We start from the raw sequence: 13727 nt of genomic DNA on the forward strand, positions 1-13727 counted from the left end.
TATACACAATTTTGTCGGATGTTTTCTGTCAATCTCGTCTTAAAACACGGAATTAGCGGTGTAAGTAAAGTCAAACATCTAGAGTTGCAACAGCACGAGGAATTGTCCAAGCAAACACTGTAAAATTGGTGCTGCTATATCTTTCGATCTTATTTGTGATCACCATAGATGGATTTCTTTTTCTTTTTCGTAACATGGGGGGTAGGATCTTATAGCTCGAGTAATCTATGTATGTACGCAAACCTCTCAGTCATGCATCAATTAAGGATCTGCCTCATCCAAAATGCTTGACCACAGAACCAGCCCGGGGGCTAGATTCAGAGATATTCACTTTCACATAATACAAACGCCTCCCAAAAAGAATAACTCCTGTCCATCCCTAATTTGATGAATGATTTATGAGGGGATTTTTCCACAGTGCACTGATGGTTATCTAGAAGATCTACAGTCAACTAATCGAGGCACACCATCATCCCTAGATTAATTTACTACATGATAATGCATAAAATTAGCAAAATGCAAGTTGTTGCCGGCAACGGAAAAACACTGATGTTTAGAGTACAAAAGCAATCCCAAGAGACAAGTGCAGTAAAACAAAATTCAATGCAATAGTTGCTGATGCATGGGTTACTGATCAATGAAACGGACTTGGGAGTTGGTTTTTGGAACTGACTGTTGCAAGTCATACAGACAAGATAGAAAACAAGTAAACTGCAGCTGGTCATTTTTCCTGGCCAATTATAGGGAACAAAAAACTACAGCTAGTCAAAATCACATGGCAAAGAAGATAGAACATCATAATGTTCGTGATGGGAAAAGACAAAGGAGTATTTGGGGGTGGCCAAGAACATAGGGACTGTGAATGGTAACTCAAAATACAATTCAGTTCTTAACGTTGAACAGGGGAAAACTGTCAGATCATGGCTCAGAAGCAAAAAGACAGTTGCAACTTCCAAATCACCTCAAAACAATCCGACCTGGATTCTCGTAGTCAAATATATTGAACAATGAGCATACTTGCCGTGTTCTGCTAGGTAATTCCGGGGGTTTCAGCAACTTGCATCCGGAGAAATCCACAACACTTAAGAATCTCAAGCCTCCAAGGCCCTGGAGCTCCGTTAGTTTCCCACAATGTCTTACCTTTAGATCTCCCAAGAGTTCTAAACCTGACAAATCTGGTAAATTCTCAAGCATCTCGCACCATGAAATGTCAACAAATTTCAAGGATCTCGCTCTGTCAAGCCCTGGAACCTCCAAAAGTCGCGGACATTTCTTCACTGTCAAGTATTCTAAATCTTCAAATTCTGAAATATCTGGAAGGTTTACAATCGACTTGCATTGTTCAATGTATAATGTTTTGCATGAAGAGAATTCCTCAAGCGCTTGGATATCACGGATTTTCTCGCAGCCATTGATGCACAGATATTTCAAGGTTCCTGGGCATGGTAGATCTGGTAATCTTTCCAGAGAACTACAGTCAGAGAGATCCAATTCTTCCAAGTGTTCAGCATTATAAAGACCTGTTATTTCAACTAACTTCAGGCAACTTCCAGCAACTAATTTCTTCAAACCCTTTAAGTTAGAAAAATCTGGTAAACTCTCAATGGAATAACACACGGAGATGTCTAGTTCTTCCAAGTATTCCCATCTGTCAAGGCCTTGAATTCCAACCAGATTCTCACAAGCAGCAGCATCAAAATTCTTCAGAAATTTCAAATCTGAAAGATGCGGTAATGTTATCAATGCTTTACAACCCTTTATGATGATCGATCTTAATGAGACTAAACGTTCAAGGCCCTCCAGCTTATATAGCTTTTCACAAAATGATGCTGTCAAAGCAGTTAGGCAAACAAGTTCTCCAAGCCCTTTGATTTCAGTTAACTCAGAGCAACTGTGGAGATGCAATTCTGATAAGCGTTTAAAATTTGACAAATCTGGAAATCTCTCCAAATCTGGACCTTGGCTGACTTCAAGCTTCAATAGACTTGAGGGAAGATCTGGGAGCCATTTTATGTCATCATGAAGTTCAATGTGGAGATCGACAAGTTGAGAGAGGGTCTTCATCGTAGTTAAGGCACTCAAATCCTTGACTTTCATTGATAATTGTGTTAGATTGATTAGGTTGGCAATATCTGGGATTGTCTCACAGACGAGATGTAGACTTGTTAGGCTCGAGGGAAGCTCTGGCAGATATTGTAGCTCTTCGCATTTCCCTAAATCAAGCACTTGGAGACATGATAACTTGTGAATGCTTTTTGGCAAACAGGAAATGCCCGTCTTTTCTAACCGAAGGACTCGCAGTGAAGATAAATCCCCTATCTCACTAGGGATTTCTCCTTGCAGATATTTACACCCTGAGGCATCTAACTCTTCAAGCTTCTCCAACCTTCCCACGGTTCTAGGTAAACTTTCTAAGAAAATATGAGTCATGAGCAAAACTTTCAGATTGTGTAGATCCGCAATGGAGTGGGGCAGTTCCTTGACACCCGATCTTGATAGACACAGTCGGGTTAAAGATGTCAACTTTCCAATGGAGTCAGGAAGTGTTCTCAGCGAGTGACACCCGTCTAGCGACAAGCTATGCAATTTCCGGAGGGATTGTATGGAGCTGTCAATTCCGACCAATGATCTACAATTACGAGCAGAAACAATCTCCAGCTTCCTCATCCGACCTATGGACATGGGAATCTTTTTTATGGAACTACCATCGATAAGAAGCTCCCTCAAGTTTGTTAGTCCCCCCATTTCTTCTGGTAGCTCCATGAGTTTCTCACATCCCCTCAAACTTAAGGATAAGAGATTCCTGATATTCTTGATGGAAGGGTGAATTTTGGCCAGATTAACACAATATTCAAGATTCAAGATCTCAAGATTCTGGAGAGCTGAGAAGTCGGGAGTTTCAGTCAACTTATCGCAGTGCAGAAGCCTCAGAACTTTGAGCTGGTTTGCGATTCACCACAAACAATATATAACAACGTCAGCTCTTGAATTAATCATATAAATTGCAAAAGATAAAAGAAGATGGAGATTTACCTTCCGTAATCCATTGACATGGTGCCATGCGTCCCAGTGCTCTGTGAGACCGCTGACTCTTATATTAAGAATAACCAAGTTCTCTGGATGAAAGTTTGTTGGGAAAAAAGACGTTGAACAGGCCATCCAATCAAGCCATCTTAATTTAGGAAGAAGGTCCTTAAAATCTCCCGTGACTTCTGCCTGCTGGATACGAAGGTACCTTAACATTGGCAGTTTTCTGAAGTGCCCATTTGTTAAGCAGTATGGTTCAGAAAGGGAAGGAGAATACTTAAGATGGAGGGCCTTGATCTGATCCGTTCCCTGCAAGTTCCCAGAAACTGAGAAATAAGGGTGTCGCACACGACCCGAAAGTAGGCTAATGAAAAGTGTGACACATTGTTCCACTTGTTCCATACGTAATATTTGGCTTAATTGTACATCCATCCAATTTATGACAGAACTCTAAGGATCACAAAAGCCTTGATGCCAGGCATGCTCCATTACCATGTATGGGAACTCTTCTAATTAATCCAGTTTGACCGCTTTCTAGTTTGACTGGCTTTTCAGGTTTTGATCAGTTTTCTTACAGGGGGTCAAACAGGATAGAGCGCATAACCAATAACAAGAGCCGATTGTCTGTGATTGTGTCATGTAGCAACCTGAGATATTATCCTGCTGAATCAGACAATGTCTAATAATGAATATACAAGTTAGTCTGGATTTCTACATTTTCATTTATGGGGTATATTATGACAGACATGATTTGATATAATTAGCTTGACCCCATATCAGCGGAACTATGCCTAAGCTGATGGTGTCACAAATTTGCTAATTCTACCCACGACCCTTTTTTTTAACCAGAAATATGGGAATCCACACTTTTAAGTAAAAAGTAGAGAGCAGAAAACATTGTACCTCATTTCTCTCAAGCACTTTCAAAGCTTCCTCATGAATCCATAATCTACTGCGTTCACTTGGCTTGTCAGAGTTTTCTTTATAAACAATACTTCTACCAAGATCTCTTAACTGATCATGCATCCATAGCCGATTTCCCCTATTGCCATGGACAATTTTGACTAGGGACATGAGACTCAACACTTCTAGTCCCAAGTTCGGAGAGAAGCCACAGTCATCCCACATATAAATTGGAAGTCTTGGATCCGTTCCATTGAAAAAACATGCAATGTCGAGGAATATTTGCTTCACATCATCGGTTAACGTATCGTAACTTATCTTCAGCTTCTCTTCAACCTTCTCATGAGGCACTTTTCTCAACTTCTTTAATGTGTCTCTCCACGCTGCCTCGCTTTTGTCGCACAAGAGTGACCCAATAACCTCAAGAGCCAACGGGAGCTGCCCAGTAGTTGAGACAATATCACGACAAAGATCGTTGAAGGCAGGAGGAGGGAAGTCACGTTGAAACGCATGTCTACAAAATAGAACCATACAACTTTCTTCGTCCAATCCCATAAGTTCATATTCCCAGTATGACGTCCCAAACTGATTAAGAATATGCTTATCTCTAGTTGTAATAATGATCCTACTTCCAGAACCAAACAACCCATGCCCTCCCACAAGTGCATCTAACTGATCTTTGTCACTCACATCATCAAGAAAAATGAGAACTTTTCTGCCTCCAAATCTAGAACTGATGATATTGATTCCGTCGTCTCTGTTAGAAACTTCGTGTGGGCTTCCTTTGAGAACTTCAGAGATCAATTCCTTCTGCAAGTGCACAATTCCCTCACGCGATTCCGTTTCTCGGATATCAGCTAAGAAGCCATGGCGCTCAAATTGGCTTGACAGTTCATTGTAGATGACTTTGGCAAGAGTTGTTTTACCAGCACCACCCATTCCATGAATTCCAAGTATCCGTGTATCTCCAAATTTAGTATCTACCATAGTCATAATTTCTTTTACATGAATGTCCACTCCCACCAAGTGTTTAGGGGTCACTAACTTAAAAGCATTCTTTAACTCGCTCAAAACCTTTACAACAACCGCTTTTATGAGCTCTGCCTCATTCCTGTCAAAATCGTGCTATGATTGAGATCATGAACAAACATCAAGAGTAAAACTTACTAGAACAAACTCAGATAATAAGCAACGAGATGAATTGGCAAATTAATAATGGTCGATAGTCTAAAAAAGTAATGTACTTTTGCCATATATTAATCAGCTTATATGAATAAGGGATTTGGAAGTACCCATTAGCAAAATTTTCGGATACCAGTCCTTTCAAGGATCCAACTTCTTTGAGTGCTTGTCTCCATTCCTGGACATCGCTATCCCCAAAACGCTGCTTGTATGAATTGAAGATATCTCCAAAGGTTCCTTTGAGCCACTTCACATCTGCGGGCTCTACTTTATAGAATATGGGCAAGATCACTTGTTTCATCTCTTTCTTGCACTTGAGCATCCGAACGAGCTCAAAAAGGCACCATTTGCTGGAAGCATAGCATTCCGAGAGAACTGGGATTGAGATCTTGCTGTTGTCAATGGCCCGGAAAAGCTGTGGGCCAATCTCCTCTCCTAGAGGGAGCTCATCGTCGTCTCTGAACACGCGAACTCTCGCTTCTCGGAGTCGCTCGTAGAGGTGGCTCGTAAAGCCCTTGCGAGAGTCTGGACCTCTGAAGCTTAAGAACACATCATAATCACATCCTGGCGAAGCATCCGATGAAACTGGGGACTCGGAAACCGGCTTCTCCACAAAGGTAATTGCTGTTCTCTTCACCTTTAGAAATTCTGAGGGAATGAAAACGGAAAGCAAGATTAATCGGATGCTAAACCACAGCAAAAGAATGAAAGATCTGAGGATACAGATTTCCTCTCTTTCTATAATGTACTCGCGTATTAAATTTAATGGAGGGAAACAAGTCAAGGTCCATCCTGGAGGTGTCCTACCAGACATAGTAAATAAATCTCTTCCAGTCAGGAGTAGGTGGTTTAACGTGGACCAGTCATTTATTGAGATGCACGTGAAAATCACATTGAGTCCATCACCTCCGCATATATCAACGAATTTATCAAGGTACTAATGTGAACTAATTTTAAAAAACATCATATTTGAAAGTTGATGTAGTATATAATAATTAATAATTATATTTGTCTCATAATTCATTGGCTTTCGTGTCCAACTGTTGACGGGCCCGACTTAATCTTTCTCTTGGCGATTTTCTTATTGGAAGGTATTAAAAGTAAACAATATTAGAGTAAAAAATTAATTGGTGCGAGAAGGAAGAAACAGATGTAGCGACTTTCGAAATGAAAGGGACTAAACAAGAACAAAAAGGAACCACTAAAGAAAATCCTTCTCCTTCCCTTTTTCTGGAAGAATGGAGGTTCTAGACAAAATTGCTGAAAAGTTTGGCCCCTATTTGTTTCGATTGTTGTTGTAGTCCACGGACACAACAAAGTGGAGATTTAAGTTGGGACATTTTGATATAGAATATATCTAAATTGAAGGGGAGCAACCTAACACTAAGGTCACTTGTAGGGCAAAAATTATTAAGATGTACGTGTGAATTATGCTAGGAAAATCTAACATTAGAAAATTTGTATGTTGTAAAACAATTATAATCACAATCAGCCCACAATTTATTTACATAATCTTTTAAGGGAAAGTGTATCTAATTGGATATATTGATACATTTAGACATTTCTTCTCAATTTAACGAAAAATACTAAAGTTGGATTAAGTGGGGAAATTCAACTTAAGAATGGACAGCTGCAACAACAGCTAGCATTTGAAATAGTGAATCTTTTTGGAAGAGTCAAGAGAATAAGATTTTGGACCCAATTTAGGGTGCGTTTGGGAGAAGCTTTCGAAGGAGTTTTGGGCATCAAAAGCCCCTTGGACCAAAATAAGAGTGTTTGGGCTTTCAGCTTTTTTGGCATGCCCACGCGATACTGTTCATTCTTTTTTTTTCCCGAAATTGTCCTCACGAATTTTTTATTTTTCCATTTTTTGCCCTTGTATGAGATTGCTCATCTTCTCTGGGCCGGTTTGGTTCTACCTCAATGTGAGGGGCCGGCGACTGCTAGAGGGACATCGGCGTGGTCGCGACAACCTAGGCAATCGTCTTCAGAGAGTCGGGCGACCTCCACGAGTCGCGGTGTTGCATGACCCTTCGTGAGTCGCAGCGACTCAACGACCATGGCGAGGGGCCGCCCGACGAGTCACGGCTCAGATTTGGGTTGCCTGACCCCCAGCGAGTCGGCGGCCCAGATCTGGGCTGCGGCGGCTCAAATTTGAGTTGCCGCGACCCAAATCCTCACCGATCTGGGTGGGATTTCCCTAGGAATTTGGTTAGTCCTCACAGGATATTCAATCTGGGAAGCTTTCGCTCCGAGATATCCACCAAAAAGAGTAAGCGGAACTGATATGCAGAACCAGAGCAACAGCAGGATAACGAAAGAGAAAACGGGATAGCTCCAGTGCTGTGACTACCCCACAAACGAAAATTCAGAACAGTCAGGATCAAAAGGCTATACCGGGGAAGAAGCACGACACCCATCCCTTGTGATCACCAGAGCTGATGGTCCTCCAAAGTCGGACAGCAACATAACCAGCAACAACACCAAGAATCATGTAGAAGAACAGCATATCTCTCGATCCGCGTCAAATCTGGACGAACCCAGTTGCGAAAGCAAGCTAATCAGGCAATGCAAAGAGCAAACCCCCATCTGGGTTCGACGATATCACTCATGAACAGCATCAACACGCACAAAACACGACTAATAACACACAGCAAAAGATCCCGACTCGCACTAGCAGCTGCTCGAACACCTAGAAAGATCAAGAAACGACAACAGAACAAGCGCGCACGAATGTCGCGAAGGGCACTGCAGATCTGACTGACCTTCTATAAAGGAACGCGCATAGAGAGGGAGGGAGAGAGCAGGGGAGACTCGGGGCAACCACAACGCCAGAAAGGTTAAATCTTTGGCCTGCATTTATTGCTGGGGAAGGAGGAAGTCGAGAAGATGCGAGACGCGATGATATTTCTAGGATCCGTCCGATGGCGGTTTGACGTCTTTGCGTGAGCACGCTGAAATGGGGAATACGGACCGCGGGGGGCACACTCCTACTGCCGATTCTTTCCCCCTTCCCCTTTCCTTCTCTCTCTCTCTCTTTCTTTTCTCCCCTTTTTCCTCCTCACGTCACTTCCAAATCCCCCCCAACCCAAATCTAGAACTGATGATATTGATTCCATCGTCTCTGTTAGAGACTTCATGGGGGCTTCCTTTAAGAACTTCAGGGATCAATTCCTTCTGCAAGTGCGCAATGCCATCATGCGATTCCGTTTCTCGGATATCAGCTAAGAAGCCATGGCGCTCAAATTGGCTTGACAGTTTATTGTAAATGTATCTCCGAGTATCTCCGAGTATCTCCGAATTTAGTATCTACCATAGTCATAATTTTTTTCACATGAATGCCCACTCCCACCAAGTGTTTAGGGGTCACTAAATTAAAAGCTTTCTTTAACTCGCTCAAAACCTTCACAACAACCGCTTTTATGAGCTCTGCCTCATTCCTGTCAAAATGGTGTTATGATTGAGATCATGAACAAATATAATGAGTAAAACTTACTAGAACAAACTCAGACAATAAGCAACAAGATGAATTGGCAAATTCATAATGGTCGATAGTCTAAACAACTATTGTACTTTGCCATATATTAATCAGCTTATATGAAAAAGGGATTTGGAAGTACCCATTAGCAATATTTTCGGATACCAGTCCTTTCAAGGATCCAACTTCTTTGAGTGCTTGTCTCCATTCCTGAACAACGCTATCCTCAAAACGCTGCTTGTATGAGTTGAAGACATCTCCAAAGGTTCCTTTGAGCCACTTCACATCTGCGGGCTCTACTTTATAGAATATGGGCAAGATCACTTGTTTCATCTCTTTCTTGCACTTGAGCATCCGAACGAGCTCAAAAAGGCATCATTTGCTGGAAGCATAGCATTCCGAGAGAACTGAGATCGAGATCTTGCTGTTGTCGATGGCCCGGAAAAGCTGTGGGCCAATCTCCTCTCCTAGAGGGAGCTCGTTGTCGTCTCTGAACACGCGAACTCTCGCTTCTTGGAGTCGGTGGTAGAGGTGGCTCGTGAAGCCCTTGCGAGAGTCTGGACCTCTGAAGCTTAAGAACACATCATAATCACATCCTGTTGAAGCATCCGATGAAACTGGGGACTCGGAAACCGGCTTCTCCACGAAGGTAATTGCTGTTCTGTTCATCTTTAGAAATTCTAAGAGAACGAAAACTGAAAGCAAGATTAATCGGATGCTAAACCACTGCACAATAATGACAGATCTGATGATACTGATTTCCTCTCTTTCTATAATGTACTGACGTTCTAAATTTAATGGAGGGAAACAAGTCAAAGTCCACCCTCGAGGTGTCCCATCAGAGATGGGAAAAACATCTCATTTGACTCCTGCCAGGGACATCAGCAGAGATGACAACACTGTAATTTATTAATAGTTGCAAGCTTGACGCATCTTTGCCAGTAATAATGATGGGAGTTATTTTTGAAAATATTGCTAAGAATATAAATATTGGCCCGGTAGAAAACTACTTGTCTAGAATCCTCATAGCGCTTTGGGCATGCTACTAGACTTGCAGTCGGATCAAGTTGTTGGTATATAATATATTATTTTTGTATCTAGCATCCAGATGTCCTGAAAATACCAGGAAAAAAAAAAGGTTAACAAAAAATTTTAGGAGGTTATATTGGACATTCAACACGTCAGGAAACCGTTTTAAGTGATTGGTGAGAAGAAAATGAATGATCACAAGCGAATATACTCAAATTAGTAATTTTCATTTGACAAGAAAAAAGTCAGCAATTTTCCTCCTTCTGTATTTGTGGTCCACAACCACAATTATGTAATTAATTTAGAGTGCCATTTGGGAGAAAACTTAATGATAAAGAAAAATACTTTCCGAGAAATCATTTTTTAAGAGAATGAATAATTTTCTTTGTTTGGTGATATGTGATCAAAAATATTTATTATGATACAATTAATTGCATTTACATTTCTTTGTAACTTTGTAGGCCCTCTTTCCTTATGATCTTTTTTGTCAAGCTTTATTTTTGGAAAGAAGTGAAAATTTCTCCCATGTGGTTTTACGAATTCTGGAACAGGTTATTTGGAAATATTTGTAATTCTAGGAAGTAAAGCAATGCATCAATAATAATTTTCGAAATAGGACGCTAGATCTGATACCGTATGTTGATATAGCAACTATCAATCACTTTAGCATGGTTCAAATTAATGTCTTGCTGTTTTTTTTATTAATGAAATAATCATTAAGCACCAAACGATGTCCTTGATTGACTCTTTTTAGGATGTTAATCCTTCTCTGCAGGTGTATAGTTGTTATATGTCTTACTTCTAGGTTCACATTTTGGTCTTATCCATCTTCTGATGAGTTTGGATTTAGGTGATTTCGAATTGATTACTCATTTTGCAGAGCTTAAGGCTTAATTATTTTTATTTTTGTGTCTTGAGATCAGCTAAGGAAGAGATATGATTCGAATTTGCTTATCCAAATAATTGTGGTATGTTCTTAAACTCATTCTACTAAGATATTAAAAGACATTTTGATAATGTGCAAGTGGAGAGACTCGTGATGATGCCCAAGTTATTTGGGCTTTGGTCAAAATGGGTAATGACATGTTTTTTGGGTTTCAACTCAGTTTAGCTTGTTTTGCGAAAAAGAGAATTTGGCCCATTAAATTTGAGTCGCAAATTGGGTACTCGGCTCTGTTCCAAACAGGTGAAAATTCATTTTCATGTGTCTAGCCGAACACTAGAAATCACTATCATTTTCCTTCTTATAAAATATTTTCTGGAAAGATCATATTTTCCATAAAAGAAACGGAGCCTAAATATAGGACCAAAGTACCCAATACGATACAGATTTGCAATTTGTGAACAGGAAGATCTATTTATAATCTAGAAAAGCAATGAAGAGCTTCATATATATGGGACTACGGCTATGTGCTAAGTCCAGTGCAACTTTGCTGCACATGATGCATGCCAGAGTACGCAATTGTTCGACGAACAGGAAAACAAGAAAAATCAACTAACAAAAAGGAAGCAGGATAAGGATTGGTACGCCCAAATCGTAGAGTATCCTCAATTCAACTTGTGTCTGGGAAAGCGACTAGAAGAAAATTTTTCTTCAGGTGCTGATTGAAGTTAGCAGACCCCAAATTCCCAAGTCTCTCTCTCTCTAGACGTTCCATGTCTAGGAATGAAGAAAGTTCCTTGACAAACTCGGTTGTAGTTAACTAACTGCACAAGAACACTTCGAAGCGAAATTTTCGAAGAAGTTCCTACATATGCTTCCCAGAGAGTGAGAAAAGATTTCGCAACAATTAGCAGTCTTTTATATGTTCTCCAGGGAATACTTTTACACGAATTTTGGCAGCATATGACATTGGATCGGTGAAGGATTTACTTTACTTTACTTCTCATTTCTACTTGCATCTTTTACAAATTACAACTCCTCTTTTGTTAGCCTGTGAAGTGATGCCGTCCCTCTTGTCCCTCTTAAGTTCAGAAATGCATCACCTGTGGTCTCTTAGTAAGTGATCGGCAAGTGTAATGCATACATTCGGTATGAGATCACCTGGACTTGAGTGTGTTGCTGAATGCTGCTGAATGCTGAACTCTGCATTTGCCAGAAACTATGATGCGCAAAATGCATCTGGAATCTGTAGAGAAGATTGGATTCCTATATGCTGATGTTCACGGTTACAATACATCGTTTTTCCGTGTACTAATATGCCATTGCTGATATCAAGTCAAAGTATTTGCTGATGGAGAACTTAATAACCAATGGACTTCTCAACTGTTGAAGCCTTCCACATATCCAAACAGCCACAGACTATGGCTATGGAATGGGCAAAGGTTCAGTATCGTGGATCATAAACTGAAAGGAGTGTCTAAAATTCTGTAATCACCTCAAGATAATGTTCCTGTTCATTGAGATTTAGCTCTTATGAGCTGCTTCCCACTAGGACATTCTGGTAGGAACTTGTGGAACTTTAACAATGTAATATAAAGATGGTACGTAGTTTTGTACGGTTGAGTATATTTCATGAATAAATGCATGGTATGCATGGTCATTGAACTGAAGTCTAATTCTAATCAAATTAGAAAACCATTTAGCAAAAACCAACAGAACAGATGACATGCTGAAGCTTGTTGTGGATGACAGACTCTGGCATCACAAGACTCTGGTACAGGTGACTGGTGGAACTAGAGACTCGTGAAGCCCTTCTGTTAATCTGGACCTCTGAAGCTCAAGAAAGCGTTGTAATTGCATCCTAGTGAAGAAGCAGGATCATTTGATGAAGTGGTTATTGGTTCCTCAGCAAAACTGTTTGGTTTTGGTCTTCTTTTCTTACACATGAACACAAAAAGAAAGGTTAATGCAAAAGGCACCACGATAGAAAGAAGTCACGCTGTCTATTCCACCCTTTTCTCTAACCTATTAGCTCCTCCAGATGATCAAAAAAATATTTGATGAAAAAAAAAGCCAACTCATTCCTCTCTATTCTAAATCTTCAGTCCCCTGGCTCAGATTTAGAACAGGGATCCTCCATTTCGTCTGTTCAATGGACGGAAAAGAGTCAAACCCCAGGGCAGAGGTACAAATAGTTCATTGGTTTCTTCTCCCTTTCCAGCTCAAGACATTCTTTTTCAGAGTCTTTGAGTTCACATGCTCATTGGTCTGTTAACTAATAAATCATTGATTATACACAATTTTGTTGGATGTTTTTCTGTCGATCTCGTCCTTAAAACAAGGAATTATCAGGGTAAGTAAAGTCAAACATCTAGAGTTGCAACAGCACGAGGAATTGTCCAAGTAAACAGTAAAGTTGGTGCTGCCATATCTTTAGATCTCAATAGTGACGACCATAGATTTCTTTTTCTTTTCTGTAACATTGGGGGGGGTCAAACATTGACGAGTAATCCATGTATGTATGTGAACCTCTCTGTCAGGCATCGATTAAAGATCTGCCTCATCCAAAATGCTTGACCATAGAACCAGTTAGATTCAGAGATATTCACTTTCACATAATGCAAAGGATAATTTTTTTTTTTTTTGGTGACCCAAGAAATCCCGAAAGCCGACAGCCGGCGGGAAGAACCTGGGGGCAACATAGGAAAACCACCACCCCATGTCACCGGGTAAGTCACCAAGTAACTCCACCAGCCCCCTTGCATTGCAAGGGCTTCGAACCTCTCACATCTCTCTCAAAGGATCACTGAAGCCTACCCAGTGGAGCCACCACGGCCGGTGGTAATACAAAGGATAATTCAATCCCACGTATCCCAAGAATTGTAACTCTTGTCCATTCCTAATTTGATGAATGATTTATGAGGGGATTTTTCCAAATTGCACTGATGGTTATCTAGAAGATCTACAATCAACTACTCGAGTCACACCGTTATTTCAGCAATATGCAAGTTGTTGCTGGCGACGGATAAACACTTTGTAGGGCCAGTTTAAAATACAAAAGCAATCCCAAGAGACAAGTGCAGAAAAACAAAATTCAATGCAATAGTTACTGATGCATGGATTACTGATCAATGAAGCAGACTTGGGAGTTGGTCTTTCAAACTGATTGTTGCGAGTCACGCAGACATAATAGAAAACAAGTAAACTGCAGCTGGTCACTATGCC

At 40.6% G+C, this 13727-nt stretch overlaps 1 protein-coding gene across 2 annotated transcripts; it reads right to left on the reverse strand.

The window, feature by feature from the left end:
- Positions 1-599: 599 nt before the first annotated feature.
- Positions 600-9421, reverse strand: LOC120285867 (TMV resistance protein N-like). Of its 2 annotated transcripts, XM_039308569.1 has the most exons (6): positions 7878-7932; positions 7510-7642; positions 5223-5760; positions 3931-5041; positions 3034-3336; positions 600-2940 (listed from the first exon to the last, which is right to left on the reverse strand). In XM_039308569.1, the coding sequence occupies exons 2-6, from the start codon at positions 7619-7621 to the stop codon at positions 958-960; spliced, it is 4047 nt and encodes a 1348-aa protein (XP_039164503.1). In that variant the 5' UTR covers positions 7622-7642; positions 7878-7932; the 3' UTR covers positions 600-957. The 2 variants fall into 2 exon arrangements, with proteins under 2 accessions (XP_039164503.1, XP_010050321.2); XM_010052019.3 differs by lacking the exons at positions 5223-5760; positions 7510-7642; positions 7878-7932 and adding an exon at positions 8733-9421.
- Positions 9422-13727: the final 4306 nt, after the last annotated feature.

Source organism: Eucalyptus grandis, chromosome 3 (assembly GCF_016545825.1).
Source record: "Eucalyptus grandis isolate ANBG69807.140 chromosome 3, ASM1654582v1, whole genome shotgun sequence".
NCBI classification, from domain to species: domain Eukaryota; kingdom Viridiplantae; phylum Streptophyta; class Magnoliopsida; order Myrtales; family Myrtaceae; genus Eucalyptus; species Eucalyptus grandis.

What these genes read in the sequence shown, in the direction of transcription:
- LOC120285867 (XM_039308569.1), bottom strand. Translation starts at nt 7,621, where the DNA reads ATGCTGTTCTTCTACATGATTCTTGGTGTTGTTGCTGGTTATGTTGCT. An exon ending in GGTGTCGTGCTTCTTCCCCG is followed by an intron (nt 5,761 to 7,509) that starts GTATAGCCTTTT and finishes TCATTCCCTCAG; the next exon opens with AATTTCTAAAGGTGAAGAGA. An exon ending in TCCGAAAATTTTGCTAATGG is followed by an intron (nt 5,042 to 5,222) that starts GTACTTCCAAAT and finishes CGATTTTGACAG; the next exon opens with GAATGAGGCAGAGCTCATAA.